Below are 16,735 nucleotides of genomic sequence, written 5' to 3'. Positions count from 1 at the left end.
GGGTCAGTCCCTCTGTCAGTCTCTCTGTGAGTCTCTGTCAGTCTCTGTCAGTCTCTGTCGGTCAGTCTGTCGGTCGGCCAGTGTCGGTCAATCTCTGTTACCGGACCCACTCTGTGTCGGTAGGCTCACCATGACCTGGAACTTCAATAAACTCACACCACCTCAGCCAACCTGGAACTAGACTCAGATTGTTTTTTTCTTCAACAGCACTTAAGTACTGACAACCATTTTGGCCTTATTTCTACATAACTGCTTTTATAGTTAAGCGCTACACATTGTATTTTCCTGTTTGCTTGTATAAGTGTCTTAAATGGAATAGAAATCTTCAGTGTTTGAGATTTTGTGAATAAATGTCAGAAAGAAGCACAGAATGCTTTATTCAAGATTTTTATTACCCTTATTACTTGAAACGCAGACATTTTGAAACAATGTAGATGCTATGCATTTATCATATTAATTACATAATGATGAATGCCAAAACTCTCACCCCCCACATTTTTATTTTCAAAGTTACAGTATGTATGCTATCTTGTAATCTATAATGCATTTCAAAGTTTAAACATAATTCAAACTGACAGTTAAAAATCTGATTGGTTAAAAGAAATATCAAGCACTTAAACTGTTTGCCAACACGAGCAACTGGCAGTCAGATATGGAGATTTACAACACAGCTGTTTGGCTTCCCCACACAATGATTGAGAAGTCTGCAAATGTCTTGCTAGTTGACAGTAAAATAAATGTCCTAGCTGATAGTTCTCTGTTCTGAATGATATTTGTGATTGAGGAAATTCTCTCTCCTCTGCACAACTCTAATAGAGGAACAGCAAATAGAATGCTGAGTACAGCACTTACATCAAGGAGCTGAGTCTGGGTTCAGGTCCTCAACCTGAGCTACAACTGTATTCACTGTGGCTCCAAAATGAGATGTCTGAACAAGTCTTCAGTTGTTGTAAAACAAACAAAAAAAAAAAAAAAAACTGTACACTTTCAGATGGGCTTTTCACTGATCTTGATTTCAGCTCTATGCAGGTTAGAGAACCAGCATGCAGCACATTAGTGTGAACCACAGATGCACCATCACACACTCATTTTAAATGTTGCATGAGGTAAAATGAAACCAGAGTAACAAATGCTCATGACTGAAACATACTCAGCCATAAAACAAGTAAGTAAAATGAGGGGGGGCAGTGTTTGCTCTAATCATGCAGCAGTGGCGGGCTGTGAAAGAAAGAAGACAACCACCACTGCTTCAGAAACTGAATGTTAAAAAACTAAAACAAACCAAAAAAAAAAAAAACCCATTTTGTCCAACTTTACTCATAAACAAAAACATGTAAAGAGAAAAGAGATAAGCAAAACTGGGTGTGAAAGCAGCGATATACATGAAACTGAAATTGAGATTAGCCCAAACCACCACCACTATGAAAAAATACACGGAGAAACACTGGGAAGTAAGCATCATACAAGTAAATGCCATGTTTCCTTCAGGTGTTCTTTGGGCTAGAAGACTCATTTTATAGAAAATGTTTGTATTTTGTATACATAAAGAGGTGAGCGCAGCATGTTTGTGTGTTGTAGTATACTCTATGAGTGGGATGCTGCTTGTTTATTGGGCTTTAGGGATCAACACAGTGGGCCATAGGAAAAGGGGTTTGGGGGATATTTAGACAAGGCAAGACAGGATTGTGTGTGTGTGTGTGTGTCCCACGCCACCCCACCCTCCCCGGATGATCCTCGGAGTCCTCAGCAGCTGCAGGTCTCTGCCGATGGCTTGGCTCGCTCGTTCCTGTCCAGTTTTATTGGCTCAGGAAACTCATTGTACAACTCCACTTCGGTCTCCTGAAATCAGACAATATATCTGAATGAGTACATGGTGCTGTGAGGGCCGGGCTCCATGGAAATGGATGCTGGGAAAAAAAAAACCTTATTTCTGAATGCTCAGGAGACTGAGCCACCATGCCTATTAGAATATCTTGCTGGCATCCTGTTACCTGTTTAAGAGCGTTGCGTGCAATAGTTTGGAAGGCCTGTTCCACATTGATTGCCTCCTTGGCGCTGGTTTCAAAATATGGGATGTTGTTCTTGCTCTGACACCAAGCCTGTGCCCGCTTGGTTGTTACCTGGAACATAAAAGAGTTGTTAAGCTCATAGAAATTGCTGTTACACCCATTAACTAATTATTTAAAGACTCCGGAACTGCTCTTTAGGCTCCTTATTCCTATTATAAAAACATGAACAGTGCAAATAAACATAAACCAGACTTTCCAAATCCACACCTGTCTGTTCTCCAAATCAATCTTGTTGCCCAGCACCACAAAGGGGAAATTCTCAGGGTCTCGAGGGCTGGCCTGGATCAAGAACTCGTCCCTCCAGCTGTCTAGGGTCTTAAAGGTGTTGGGTGCTGTCACGTCAAACACCAGGACGCAACAATCTGCTCCACGATAGAAGGCAACACCTAAGGACTGGAACCTCTCCTGACCCGCTGTGTCCCAAATCTATTGTGCAAAGATAAGAGAGACAGAGAGACACTGTGAAGGAGCAGTAAGGATAAAGGATTACATGCACAAAATAATGTCATCACCTTTTGACTTGATTGCTTAGATGGTTCACATCAACCAGACTTCCATCATCTCCTGTGTTTACACCATTTATTTGAAGTGTGAGCACGTGTGGAGCAACACTCACTCATCTTTGATCTTGTTTGTCAACAAGTGAGACTGATGAGTTATTGAGAAACTGATTTTGATCAGTTACCCCTCAATTTACATTACAATGTAAATGCATTGAGATAGAGCTGCTGCTAATGTCCAGGCCACGATTAATTTAATCTAACTGTGATTATAAAATGACTGAGTGCAAAGAGATAAAAACATACATCCTGAAGAGATCTATTCCCTCAAATAATATAAAAGACTTATGAGGAAGACAATTAGTGCAGTCAAGTTAAGGATATATTTGAATAAACATTTTTAATTGAAAAGTTAAAGAAATTTGTAATTTTGCAAGAACTCTAAAACATTTGCAAGCCAATAATTGACTGCAAATAAAAACAGATTGTTTTTATTAAGTAACACAGCATTACATCGAATACATTACATTGTTCCAAAGAGAGAGACAATATCAGTGTGACATTCCTTTGGGAATCAGTAACTGATTACTTACCTGCATTGTGACAAGTCTGTCATCAACCATGACTTCTTTTGTCAGGAAATCAGCCCCTATTGTGGCTTTGTACTGGTTACTGAACTTCTTATTCACATACTGGTTCATCAGTGAGGTCTTTCCAACTCTATAGAAATAAATAAATCACAAGACAAGGTTCAGAGTTTACACTGGGCAGAAACAAGTGAAACAGAAAGTGTCACTGTGATTAATTGATTGATAAAGTAGAGAACAATGTTCCTGGTCTGTTTTTGAGTGAGCATGTCACTGTCAGAAAACATTCAAGACCTAAACTAAAGTTCCTTCTTCACAATGAGCTATCAGGCAGTGTCACTGATTGTCATCTGATCCATTTAACTTAGAGGCAGCATCAGAGGTTCAGCATCACTTACCCAGAGTCTCCAAGGATGATAACTTTGAGTAGTACTTTCTTCCTTGACGTCATTATGCCACACCTTCAAAAAAAAAAAAAGGGCAAAAAGCTAGATTAGAGGGGGGAACAAATTATCCTAATTTAAGCACCACAATACTGGAATTGCCCAAAGTCAAGGAGAATAGCATTGTCCCAGTTATGACCCTTTTGGTATGTATCAAAGATGATCATTCCACAAGAATGAACACAATTTTTGAAACAAACAATGCATGATTTTTTTTGTCAAAGCGCAGGGAACAATGCTGTGCCAGAGCTGTTGAACTCATTTTGTATGTGCTTTAATTGCTATACCAATCAGTGCTTTTGTCATATTTGAGCTTTTGACAAGGGAAAAACGATATTGTTTCACAGCTTTTGTACGAATAAAGATGAACATTGCAATGGATTATAAAATGGAACTCACTCACTTACCCTATAATACAGTGAATTGGTCCATAAATTGGGTTAATGATTACAATCCTATAAGGTAATATGTCATGATGACTCTTACATTGAATGCTCTCATTATAGGTCTTAGCTATTTTCAACTCTTTTTCAAATACAATTTTTCTTTCCCCCACTCAACTAATTTGAATAAACTGAGAAAAGTGCAAGATGTGTGATAAACATCTCTCTAACTTTATCCCCAGAAGATTTTCATGTATTTCACCAAATGCCATGAAGAAATGTGTCTGTTTTCATGAATGCAAATCTTCTGAAATCACTAAACATTATGGCTAAATTCCATGGCTGATCAAACTTTTGCATCGTTGCAGCTGCCCAGGACATCACTGAGGCTTTCTGACTTTGGCTGAGTGAGCTTTGCAATAATAAACCACCTCATACAGCTGTAATGACCAAAGTCCAAATTCTATTGCTAAGGGACTTAAGCCATCAGTCCAATAAGGTTAGACCTTGGAAAAGCTGCATTGGAAATAAAAAAAAAAATAAAATTCAACAGCCATATCCACAAAACATTTAACGTTGAACCCGTCTTACGTGGTCAGAGAGCCACTGACCGAAAATCACAGGTATTATCAGGCAGAAAGCAGAAGGCTGTCGGTTGGCTTCCATAATCTGCACCCCATGACACTGTGTCAGGGACTGATCACATGGTTTAAAAACACAGGACTAACGGAACCATGACTTGGCAAGCATGAATAGCACGGCGACCACAATAGTTACAAAATTCAACACACATGTAGGAACAACCCATAGACGGGAACGATTTGTCGACATGTAATATTCATTGGTGGACTGGATGACCTGTGCAGTGTCCCGTCCCAGCATTTTATCCAACAATATCAAAGATACGGAATACACTTGCAAGTGGTTAGCAAAGGAGAATGAGCAGTGGACCTGGGCACCAAATCCCAAAGAGGCGCCGAGTGAATGTCTGAACACAGTGAAAGGTAGTTTGGTTGACACAGTGACATTATTTAGTATGTTTTGACATTAAAGGTTTCGAACTCCTCCAATAGCAACACATACCTACAGTGACACTTCTTAATTTAAGCTAACGTTTAGCAAAACAGGGTGCATTAATAAATGCGGAACTAAATGAACGACAACCGGATCGTTAACTTACATCTTGGGGAAAAACTAAAGTAAAAGTCGCAACACACCAACCTGGGCGAAGATCCTGTGGGGAAGAAACCTCAAACGGGGACTTTTCCTCTGCCTCGGTCGGGTCGTTAGCTAAGGCGCAGGCTAGCTAACAGGCTAACGGCTCCTATGAATGTCTGCCGTGGACAAAACAACAGGTTTCGAGCGACGACAGCTAATTTATCCCCGGCAGCTCGCCTCGCCACTATCTCCGACCATCGAAGTCAACACTGCCACAGCAGATGTGTATCTCCCTTTGTGCCAGAAGAGCGCTTCCCTACAGCTGTCTGTGCCGCCGCGCTCCCGTTGACGATGCCGAGCTAACAGCTAACTGCTACCAGCCACTTCCTCCAAAACAAGCTCTGCTGCCGAGCGCTGACGTCACGCGCAGGACACGCCTGGCTGCGCAGGATTCGGCCAAACACAACTGTCTCCAATTACTTATTTCTTCATGCCAGATTGTATTCACAGAAGGACCTTTACAGTGCGCAAAGATCAAATGCTGAATTTTTGCTCCACAAACTACAGCAATGATGTTATGAATTATACAGAAAAATAAAGCTCTCAATCTGATGATCACACAATAGCTAATATCCAGGCCTGCTGCTGCAAGTATGTAGCTCTGTGTGCTAATCTGTGACCTGCCCCCCTCTTCCCCCTGCTGCTCACTGCTGTCCCTCACTCCAGACATTTACTACATTGCTTTACATCAGCCATCTTTGCAGTCTCCCTGCGGTGCCACCCAAGAATAAGTCCTGACTTTGCTCTGGCAGCTCTGCCTGCTCTCAGTTAACACTGCATGTCTGGTCTGCAGCTGTGCTGATATCTTAGCTGATCTTTGGGATCCACACTACTCAGGTATCCTCTGATGTATCAGCAGTTTTCATCTCTTTTCGCCAGTTTATCTCACAAGCTGGGTATTTGCTGGCAACCACTATGGCAAATGTATTTCTTCTGGAATTCCTTTCTTTGTAATAAATAAATATATTTGTTTTTGAAGTAGGTCATTTGATGCTGTAGTCCTGCTTGCCTCCTTATCGTGCTCTTTAAATTGTTCAGTTTTGAGCCATGTGTTCTAAACTACATCCTACAAATCCAAACTGAATTCTTACATTTTTGTTTTGTATCACATTTAATTTGCCCACAATAATCATACTGCAACAGCACTCAACATTAAAAACAATACAATTCAAATTAAAAATGCAGTGCTCCGTTAGACTCGCAACCCTCCAAATTCATGAATATGTGGGTCAACAGCCCTTAGGCAGTATATGTTTGACACACTCATTCGATTTCAACATCATTAATTTTGAGCTTAACTCAACAAGCTACTTTTGGCTGCCAAACACAAAATGTTTAGTTGTTGATATCAAATACATTTTTAAGAACTTTCAGCTCTTTTTCCACTGCACTCAGAAGCGGTTCCAATAATTATAGTTATTAAATTATTTTTATTAGTCTTATATCTATTTTCTGCTTCTTTAGTTCTATGTTTTAAAAACAGTTCATATGCTATTTTTCTTTTTGGATGCATTCGCAATTCCCTTGGTAATCCAAGTTTTTTCTGTTATTTTTCCCTACTCATCTCTTTTAGAAGGCAATGTTTGTCATATAATTCAAGTAATGGGGTTAGAAAGACATCATGTGATTTATTTGGATCATCATTAGCATAGACCTCATTCCAGCTTTGGTTGAGAGCAGCAACCACACCCAATGTTTTGTGTCAAAATGCCTTACAAGTGTTGACACTACTGTCTTTTTTGGTCCATAAGAGATGGTGAAAAATAACAAACACAGGAAGGTGATCAGTTATGTAATTCATCAGTAACCCAGCAGTTATTTCAGAGTGTATTTGTAAATATATTTTCTACTAATGTAGCAGGATCAGTTGTTATTCTACTTAGTTTTAAGGTGACAGGAGAAAGACTATTGCTGATGAAATCTGTTGTTTTTGTGTTACCATGTGGGTTTAATAGATCAATATTTATATCGTCTCCTCAGCGTCTCCTCAGCGATTACAATTGTTAGATATTCAACAACATTTTCTACAGTATTGAACATGCTTTTGATTGATCTGCATCTTAGAGTATTGTCCACATACAAGGCAACGCCTCCCCCTTTTCTATTGTTCCTATTAGTTGTAAACAACTCATCCATTTGATTATCTAATCAGGTCTCAGACATTGCTATTACATTAAATTTATTGAATTTGCTTAAATAGTCCTTCATTTTGAAATAATTTCTATGCAGGCTTCTACTATTGAAGTGAAGTTAAAAGGACCCTCCTGTCTTAACAGTAGAGCAACATTGTTCATCTGTGTAGTATTTACAGTTCCTATTTATTTGGTTATAAAAGTGGTCATTGTCAATCTCATACATTTTATATTCACTGTGGTCAAATGCTTTAAGGCAGCGGTCCCCAACCTTTTTTGCGCCACAGACCGGTTTAATGTCAGACAATATTTCCTCAGACCGGCCTTTAAGGTGTGGCGGACAAATGCAACAAGATAAAATGATACGATCGGCATAAAAACTGTGCTATTTTCTAAATATCATAATAAACGTGAATCCATCGTGCACTCATATGCAACTTTATTAGCAGCGTCCTCGTAACATCACGCCAACAACATAACACGAGTAACATCCTCTCTGCCCCCTAACCCCGAACCTAAATGCAGCTTTCTTTTTCATGGAAGTCACAGGCTCTTCTTCTGTCTCCTCACTGGGCCTTTTCCCCTTCACAAAGAAATTGTCCTTTTTTAATCATTTTGCTATATATGACATTTGCTAATATGTGCAAATGTCATCTCCCCTTTTTTTCTCTCTCGTCCTGTTCATGAGCATAAACAACTGCATAGGAGCACCAAAAAATTTTTTTAGCCCACACTGAACAGCTATCTGAGTATGAAAAACTGTATCAGGTTCAAATCACTTGCCTTTAATGTGTAATCAGTAGCTCTGATTACACTCTATGTTCCATGTAGCCTTGCTGATGCGGCAACTTCTTCCAGACATTTTTTCAAAAAGTAACCTTTATACAATCTGAAGGTCATTTTATATTTCTGCACTTTTTGGCAAAATATTTATTGTGAATGTTGGTTTTATACAATTATGGCCTTGATAATATTTGCTTACAAATTTGGAAACAATTCTTTGGTAGAGTTTTCAGTTTTCCACCATCATCTTGGTTTTTTGAAACTTGAAGAAACGATATTTGGAGGAGAAGGTGGTAGTGCAGGAGTCGTGACTGGCGGATTTGACCTGTCCTGGACTCTATCCTGACTGTCAGCCAGGCCGGCATGAGTGGAACAATCTGTCACTACACACCACTTTCTGCTCTGTTTTCTTATAAACGGGAGCACAATTTAAAAACGATCATGTTGCATTTGATATGATCTGGAAATAGAGACACTGAACTTAGTAAGAAATTGTTTACTGGTGTGATGAATCAAGTGCGAAGTTGATCCAACTTCACATGAACTTCAGCAGAAGGTGAGCAGTAGCTAGGCTGCAGGTTTTCAGCTCTGCTGTAAAGTGTGATATGGCAAAAAACGCCGTTCAAGTTAAAATGTCACCGACTTCTGCCGAAACCCGGGATCGAACCAGGGACCTTTAGATCTTCAGTCTAACGCTCTCCCAACTGAGCTATTTCGGCCAGATAGAAAGTGCCTAAACTTGTTCACGATTAGTCAGTTGCGTTGCGTGATTAGCTCCACTTAATGTTGAGGACAAACTAACAGACACATCTGCGGGAAAAGACTGAACGTGGATGAATACCTTTATCGTTTTGCCCTCTCCAAAAAAATAACTGATCGTTTCGTGTCTCCGGACGTACAGCGCGTCGTAAAGCGCGCGCCGTTACGTCATCGCGTCGGGCCGAATGAGGCGTCATCCTTTCTGATGTAGAGCGGCACGGCGGCCTTTCTTTGCTGCTCTACATTTTACCCTCGTCTTTCCACCGAAGTCCAGGAATTCCAGCACCATTTTCTTTGGTCATGGCTTTGAAGGCGCTACTTCTCGCCGCCTGTCTGCTGCTTGTGGCTGCCGCCGGCTCCGGGGTCTCAGCGGACAGTTTGGTGAACGAGGAGGTGAAGAGGACGGTGGACCTGAGCACCCATCTGGCTAAGATCACCGCGGAGATCGTGCTGTCCAACCAGGGACACGCTGCCGTCCACAGCTTTGTCCTGGCGGTAGAGGCGGATCTGGCCCCAAACCTGGCCTACATTGGAGCCTCGGTGAGCCTAAACACCAGGGAATTATACGACACCGACACCGCTGCCTGTCGCCGGCTAGCTAGCTGTAGCCTGTTAGCTGCTAGCAACTACACGGACTTTAGCTTTGCTAAATCCTTTGATAAATCAGCTGTCGAGTTTATTTGTTTTGCTTTGGGGGGAGAACAGGTGGTGCAGGGGTGAATAAAGGCACGCTACCATGCGGTGAAACAATCTTGAGTGAAAGAGCTCAATCACAGCCACACGGACATGATTCATTGTAAAGCTGCCGTCAGTCAGTGGGCACTTAGAGCTAAAGCTACAGTTTAGCCACTACCTCGACGCGTTTACTGCTTAGTGCAAGGCTTTCAGCGCAGCACTGCAGCTGTGAGCAGAAATGCATGACCCAAACAGCTCTGATGAGAGAAAATCATTTGAATGGCAGCCTGTGGATATAAAAACGTTGACTTCCGCAGTCCTGCACGCTCTCTCAGTGGCTGAATGACACGTATGCGCTGCAGAGCTCACTTCCGCGTTTGACTGCGCAGGCCTGCCCCTTTATGAATGAGACGGCAGCGCTGCTGTGTGCGTGCACAACAATATACAATATGATCATTCGGAAGGGTCGTTTTTTAATAACATTACAAAGCACTCGCATAGTCTGCACATTACCCCAAAATGTATTCATTTTAACGAAGGTGCGCTCTGACAACCATGTCTTCACAGGTGAAGGGTGAGGAAGAGGAGGATGGCATACTTGAACTCCAGCAAACAACGATCCAGGGTCAAAGGTGAGAGAGTTTCCCAAAAAAAATCATCTCTCAGATTCTTAACTAAACAAACAGACACTAAACATACCTCAGTGTATTTGGAATGTTTTGTTTGAGCGCATTTAGTCTATTGTGTCCGTGGCGATCACTTTTTCTATATTAGTCTAGTTACTGAGGGATTCCTCGTCAGCCCTCCACTGTTGCCTTAAGACTGGCACACACAAAATCAAGAGTTAAACAAATCCATTTTTATCATATCATGAGAGAGAGAATATAGTATATCAGTGATTATACTACTATGCTTCACAACCAGTCGGATCAGAGAGCAATCATTTATAGGGAATATAGATAATGATCATACTTGGTTACAGAATCACAAGTTTTCTTATGTGTATGTGAATAAAATAAAAAATGACTTGTTGACATGTTACCGCAGAATTATGAAGATCATCTTAACTAATACACTCTTGTGTTTGTAATCTGCTCCTGTACAGTGGGGACTTTTACAAAGTGCAGCTTCCCTCCAGTCTGGCAGCTGGTGCCCAGCTCAAAGCAAAGGTGGAGATGACTTTCAGCCATGTCCTGAAGCCATTTCCCACACACATCACACAGGCCGAGCGCCAGCTGGTGGTATTTCAGGGAAACCACTACCTGTATTCACCGTACCCCACCCGCAGCCAGACCACACGTGTCCGCCTTGCATCAAAGACTGTTGAGAGCTACACCAAGCTGGGTAATCCCACCAAGTCTGATGAGATCATTGAGTACGGACCCTTCCGTGATGTGGCCCCGTTCAGTGAGGTACACCTCTGACCAGATTTGATGGGCTTCAGGTGAAACTGTAAGCATAGTTGCCAAAACATTACATGTCCTTTGTGTTCCCTACTGTTCAGGACACAATGAAGATCCATTATGAAAACAACACACCCTTCCTCACCATCAGCAGCATCACTCGCACCATTGAGGTGTCTCACTGGGGCAACATTGCTGTGGAAGAAACAATTGACCTGAGGCACACAGGAGCCATTCTGAAGGGCCCCTTTTCACGTTATGATTACCAGCGTCAGTCAGACAGCGGCATCTCATCTGTCAAATCCTTTAAGGTGTTTTATAAATCGCAAACCTTGTTTTATGCCCATTTTTTTTTTTTTTTTTTTGCTATTTATGTGATATCAATGTTAAATTTGTCTTTTGTCCTCCACAGACGATCCTTCCTGCCTCAGCTCAGGATGTCTACTATAGAGATGAGATTGGAAATATCTCCACGTCCCACCTTCAGGTTCTGGATGACTCAGTGGAAGTGGAGGTCAGGCCTCGCTTCCCCTTGTTTGGAGGCTGGAAGACCCACTACATCATTGGCTACAATCTGCCCAGCTATGAGTACCTCTACACCCTTGGTGAGCCGATTGTTGAGAACTTAAACAAACAAAAATGGAAACTTTGAATTCTGGTGTGTCAGTGTAGAGAAGCAACATTGCTGATGACTGATATCATTGTGATTTAAACTATAATGTCCTTCCTGATTAAGAGACTGATCCCTGCTAACCACTGTATCTTAGGGTGTGTGGTAATCTTAAGCATCAATTCATCTCCTAGGTGATCAATATGCGCTGAAGATGAGACTAGTTGACCATGTGTATGATGACCAGGTCATTGACTCCCTGACTGTAAAAATCATTCTGCCAGAGGGTGCAAGGTCAGTGTTTTTAAGGAAGTCTACAATATAACAGAAAGAGTGGCATGTTTCTACAATTGGTAATTTCTCCAAATTCTGTCTTGTCCGATCAGACACATCCATGTGGACACACCTTACAGAATCGATCGTATGCCAAATCAGCTGCACTATACATATCTGGATACCTTTGGCCGACCTGTTCTTGTCGCCACCAAGAACAACCTGGTGGAGCAGCACATTCAGGATGTTGTGGTAAGGCTACCAGTGACGATGCATGTTTTTTTTCTTTTTTTTTTTTTTCTTTTTTTTTTCAGGAGTATTTTTAGTATTTTAGCTAGTATTAACTGCATAGCTACCCTCGACCTTCAAAGCTCACCCACTCCTCACATTTGACAAGTTGGAACTAGCTATTTTTTGTTTCTATGTGGGTGAGAACTCACCCTGAATTTGCCTTGAGGGATTTATGAATTTGTTCAGTACACACCAATCCAGTACCCAATAAGTTTAGAGCTTTGATTTGGAACAGTGTCTTTTTCAGCACTAGACATTAGGTCATCAAGTCTAGATGTTACAATTTATTTTACAATTCATATAAAAAAAACATTTCCTGTAGTGAAATTAATATATTTCTTCTCCTTTGTTCAGGTTCATTATAACTTCAATAAGATTCTGATGCTGCAGGAGCCTCTGTTGGTTGTTGGGGCCTTCTACATTCTCTTCTTCACTGTCATCATCTATGTTCGCCTTGACTTTGCCATTACAAAGGTATGACAGTGTTAAAGTGTCTCTATAAGGCATTTTTTTTGAAGAAAATAAAATATAGCTTTTATTTTATAATTTTGATATAACTTTGATATAACTAACGTTCTTTTCACCACACACCAAGCACAACTGAGTTTTTTCATTGCATCCCTGGTGAAAGTATATCCAAATGAAAGATAGCTTTTGCTGTATTGCCTTGTGCCTAAGACTTTGCTAACCGTCTTTTTGGATAATTTCCCACAGCACACCAGACAGTATCTCGTGGCACAGTGGTTGAAAAACACTGCTTTAAGGAGATTGGCTGCAGTTGGCATCCTCATCTTCAGTTTATTAGCTGCTATTGTGAATGTTTACTTTTCATATCAGCCAAATATGTTTTTGGTCAAATTTGACTCTTATATTTTAATTCTTCTTTGTTCAGGACCCTGCTGCTGAGGTGCGCATGAAGGTGGCCTCCATTACAGAGCAGGTGCTGACTCTGGTTAACAAACGCCTGGGTCTGTACAGACACATGGACGAAGTGGTCAATCGCTACAAGCAGTCCCGTGATACTGGTGCACTTAACAGCGGCCGGAAGACGCTTGAGGCTGACCATCGTACTCTGACTAATGAAATCAGCACCCTGCAGGCCCGCCTCAAAGCTGAGGGCTCTGACTTGGCTGATAAGGTGAATGGCTTTTGTGTTTTCAATATTGTAATGCCAAAAGAAGTTAGAAGATTTCTGCTCACTTATTTACTCTTTTACTTGTTGCCAGGTTGGGGAGGTGCAGAAGCTGGACGGCCAGGTGAAGGAACTTGTTTGTCGTTCCTGCCTTGAGGCAGAGCGTCTGGTGGGAGGCAAGGTGAAGAAGGAGGCTTATATTGAGAGTGAGAAGACTCTGACCAGCAGGAGACAGGAACTCGTCAGCCGTATCGACAGTCTGCTGGACGCTCTCTAAATTACTCCTGCCACACTAGCACACCAAAACACAAACATACAGCATCTGCTACATCACCAGCTGTTTGTATGTGTAAGAATTAAAACAAATGTGACACAATTCTTGAAACATAATTTTTGTTGTACCATCTTTAAATCCAGACATGGACTATTAACATCTCATCTTTCAGTAGGGAAGGGTTTGTCCAAACACTTGTGCCTTCGTGCCTTGTGATAAACTTGAGGTCACTGCATGTTCAGTTCCACTGCAGCTACATCACAAAGTTCAGATTTTTTGTTTCTGTTGAGCTACACTTTGCTCAGACATGACTCTTCATTTTCATGTTCAGATCTGGACTGTGCTTTTTTTTTTTTTTGTCCTCCTCATTTTGAAGTATGTATGACTGTTTTTTTTTTTTTTTTTTTTTTTTTTTATAAATAGCTGGGAGGCCCAAGTGTTTTCAGTCTCATGTCTTTACTCAGATATTCCATATTCTGATTGAGCATCTCTAATTCTTAAGGATTGAGGTGATTTTCCATTTTCCAATCTTAGCGCTCTTGCACTTACAAAGCATTTTTTTATACTCGCCCTTACTAATGTTTATATTTGAAAAAAGCTCTGATTCTGTGTCATCTAAAAATGACACAAATGCTTGTTTTTGATTTCCCTTAGTCATATTTGATATATTTTGTATGACTCTGTTTTTGTAAGTGGCATATTTTTTTAACCATGAGATTAGTGAATACATGAGATTAGGTGATATGTGAGCGAAGACATGAGAAATGAGACACAAATGTTTGTAAAATGGGCAATAATGTGGAAAATTTTCAACTTTCAAATAAAAAGTGAAGAAACTAGACATGGAAAATGTTTGTTCAGATTAGACACTGGGTATATATGGATGGATAGGATTTTTTTCTGTGTAGGGACAGTACCCATGGCTCATCAAAAGAGGGCACACTTGTATCAAAAGCCACTACTTAACCATCACCAACCGTCATCAACAATACCACCCTGCATTTGAACTTTTGTTAATGCCGTTAAAAATGCTGCTGATACGTGAGAATTAAAGTATGTCATTGTAGCATCCCAAAATAAAAAGAGGCCACATGTGTGCTATGACTAGTGTTCCTTTTAAGTCTGGCACCTCACAGGGAATTTCCAGCACTCTGTGACAACTGACCTGCTTCGATTACAGTCTGAACTCAGGACAAACATAAGGGTCAGTCCAAGGTCATCACTTTCCCTCTGAGGTCATCAAGGGTCTTGGCAGGTCATTTCCTGTTCCATAATAACAGACCCTGTTCCCCTCACAATGATAATGTTAACATATTGTATGTGCTATACAATAATCATTCTGAAAATACACAGCAGGGGAAAGCAAAGACAATGTCTGTTAGCACTGATGCTCAATGCTGGTGAAAGGCCACACAATGACTTTCTTTTTGTTTGTGTGTTTGTGCCTGAGAGTTGAGGCAGTGGAGAGCCGCTCAGTCTCATTCTCACAGTTGCACACAGAGGGCAGTTTGCTGCTGCTCACTCACGTCCTCCTCACGGACTGTGTGGCGTGAGCCACTGACCTCACGTCTGCAAATTTGAATTTTAGACGAGCAAGATGGAAAGATTACGAGAGTGGCAAATATGTGGATTTGCTCAAATTGAATCAAAACATTTGAGGTTTTGGGGAATAGATTGTTGCATTTGGGAATACTTTTTCTTGAACTGGATGTTCTCAGTAAGGCAGAGCTTGCTGGCCTGCTTTCCATCCTAAACCCCCCACCTTTCACACATCTTTCAGAGTAAACACCCAAATGCATCACCAGGATTTTAACATTTAGTTCATATGGTATAACAGATGTCAAAAGTCTGCTTCTGATCTTAACTCTGTTTTAACCAAATAAAGTCTGTAGTTTACACATCACTCAAATTCATTTAAACTCAGTTTTGCACCATACCCGATGTTTAATCCAAATGAATGTTCCTCATCCCAGATCGGTTAGGCTCACAGCTTTATTATGACAAATAATGGTTGAGAGATTTACTTCAGCTTTTATTCCTTTCATCACATTTGCAGATGTGTGAAATGTTTATATATGCATAATTTTCTTGAATTTTTTTTTTTGTCGGGACACTACTCATTTGGAAGACCCATGGGAAGCCAAGGTTTAACTAGTTGATGCTAAATCCTGAATCCTGGCAGTCTCCTATTTCCTGCACTTATTTCATAGTTTTAATATTTACTACTCCTGCACTGAAATTTTGCTAGTGTCCTTCACTGTCAGCATGTTATATGATGTTTTAACCTATCCACATAATTTTTGTGGAAATGCTGCTTTTTGTGTAGAACATCGGCCCTTATTGCAGCAAAGTCACACTGCCAGCCCATGCTCATGCTGGGACTATGTTCTGCTGCTTGCAAGCTTTTTTTTTTTTGCTCCTAACATATGATGGTTATTGCAGCTGTAGTGTTGTTGTTTCCTCAGACTACAGAACATTTCTTACAGAAATATGTCTGCCCCCATACGCAGTTGTGACGTGCATTCTTTTTTTGATCTAGCCTTTTTTATTTTATTTTATTAATATACGCACTATACTTTATGTTTTAATTTATGTTAATATAGGATTTTTTTTTTTTTTTTTTGGTACTTCTCAAACTGATTACTTCACCTTATTTCCAAGGCTGTTGATGTTGTTCTTTGACATTTTGCACCACAGTCATTTCATGGAGACTGAACCAGGGTTTTAATTCTTGTATAATATTGTTTGCATGGATGCATGTTGAACCTTATCAACGTCAGTTGAAATAGCTCCCCTGGATGATTTTGAAGGATGAGGATTTTTGTTCTTATAATTTGGCTGATTTCTCTTGACGTTGCCTTGACATCAAGTGAACAGGCAGAATTTGAAAACAGCCCTTTGCCTTCTTCAACAGGTTCCCCTTCACGTTTTCATGAGTCAGAAACTTTTAAAGCCATGACATTGTTTGCTTAAAATTTTCAAGCGGTTTCTGAGGCTGTTGCCTCTAGGATTGGAAACTCCTGCTCATGTCAGTTATCATGTAATCATTAGGATGAAATCTCCTGACTAATGTTTCTCATTCTTCACTTTTTAAACATTACAACTACTAAATTGGCTGTTGATTTTGGCCAAAGTGTCTGTAAATGTTCTCATTCAACCAGGTCAGTTATCCAAAGAAAACTGAGGGCAACTGGAATTGATTC

General features: G+C 40.6%; 2 protein-coding genes and 1 non-coding gene across 4 annotated transcripts; 1 reads left to right on the top strand and 2 right to left on the bottom strand.

Annotated features, from left to right (window-relative positions):
- Window positions 1-377: 377 nt before the first annotated feature.
- On the bottom strand, window positions 378-5,520 carry LOC115043052 (ras-related protein rab7). 2 transcript variants are annotated; one of them, XM_029501127.1, is made up of 6 exons: window positions 5,204-5,520; window positions 3,555-3,617; window positions 3,163-3,289; window positions 2,277-2,495; window positions 1,992-2,120; window positions 378-1,839 (listed from the first exon to the last, which is right to left on the bottom strand). In XM_029501127.1, the coding sequence occupies exons 2-6, from the start codon at window positions 3,605-3,607 to the stop codon at window positions 1,744-1,746; spliced, it is 624 nt and encodes a 207-aa protein (XP_029356987.1). In that variant the 5' UTR covers window positions 3,608-3,617; window positions 5,204-5,520; the 3' UTR covers window positions 378-1,743. The 2 variants fall into 2 exon arrangements, with proteins under 2 accessions (XP_029356987.1, XP_029356988.1); XM_029501128.1 differs by having other exon boundaries at window positions 378-1,836.
- A 3,241-nt stretch (window positions 5,521-8,761) lies between these two features.
- On the bottom strand, window positions 8,762-8,834 carry trnaf-gaa (transfer RNA phenylalanine (anticodon GAA)). The gene has a single exon. It is a non-coding gene; the product is annotated as a tRNA-Phe (tRNA).
- A 236-nt stretch (window positions 8,835-9,070) lies between these two features.
- rpn1 (ribophorin I) lies at window positions 9,071-14,629 on the top strand. Its single transcript, XM_029502299.1, has 10 exons — window positions 9,071-9,414; window positions 10,117-10,181; window positions 10,655-10,961; window positions 11,054-11,263; window positions 11,365-11,557; window positions 11,757-11,856; window positions 11,949-12,087; window positions 12,481-12,600; window positions 13,019-13,264; window positions 13,353-14,629. Exons 1-10 carry the CDS (start codon window positions 9,175-9,177, stop codon window positions 13,533-13,535), a joined length of 1,803 nt encoding a protein of 600 aa, XP_029358159.1. The 5' UTR covers window positions 9,071-9,174; the 3' UTR covers window positions 13,536-14,629.
- The last annotated feature ends 2,106 nt before the right edge of the window (window positions 14,630-16,735 follow it).

Source organism: Echeneis naucrates, chromosome 5 (genome assembly GCF_900963305.1).
Source record: "Echeneis naucrates chromosome 5, fEcheNa1.1, whole genome shotgun sequence".
Classification (NCBI taxonomy): Eukaryota; Metazoa; Chordata; class Actinopteri; order Carangiformes; family Echeneidae; genus Echeneis; species Echeneis naucrates.
The sequence above is the reverse complement of the archived record's forward strand: the minus strand, read 5'-3'. Positions and strand labels throughout refer to the sequence as shown.

What these genes read in the sequence shown, in the direction of transcription:
- LOC115043052 (XM_029501127.1), bottom strand. Translation starts at nt 3,607, where the DNA reads ATGACGTCAAGGAAGAAAGTACTACTCAAAGTTATCATCCTTGGAGAC. An exon ending in ACAGACTTGTCACAATGCAG is followed by an intron (nt 2,496 to 3,162) that starts GTAAGTAATCAG and finishes TTTGCACAATAG; the next exon opens with ATTTGGGACACAGCGGGTCA. An exon ending in TTGATTTGGAGAACAGACAG is followed by an intron (nt 2,121 to 2,276) that starts GTGTGGATTTGG and finishes TTTATGTTCCAG; the next exon opens with GTAACAACCAAGCGGGCACA.
- rpn1 (XM_029502299.1), top strand. Translation starts at nt 9,175, where the DNA reads ATGGCTTTGAAGGCGCTACTTCTCGCCGCCTGTCTGCTGCTTGTGGCT. An exon ending in AGCACATTCAGGATGTTGTG is followed by an intron (nt 12,088 to 12,480) that starts GTAAGGCTACCA and finishes TCCTTTGTTCAG; the next exon opens with GTTCATTATAACTTCAATAA. An exon ending in GCTCTGACTTGGCTGATAAG is followed by an intron (nt 13,265 to 13,352) that starts GTGAATGGCTTT and finishes ACTTGTTGCCAG; the next exon opens with GTTGGGGAGGTGCAGAAGCT.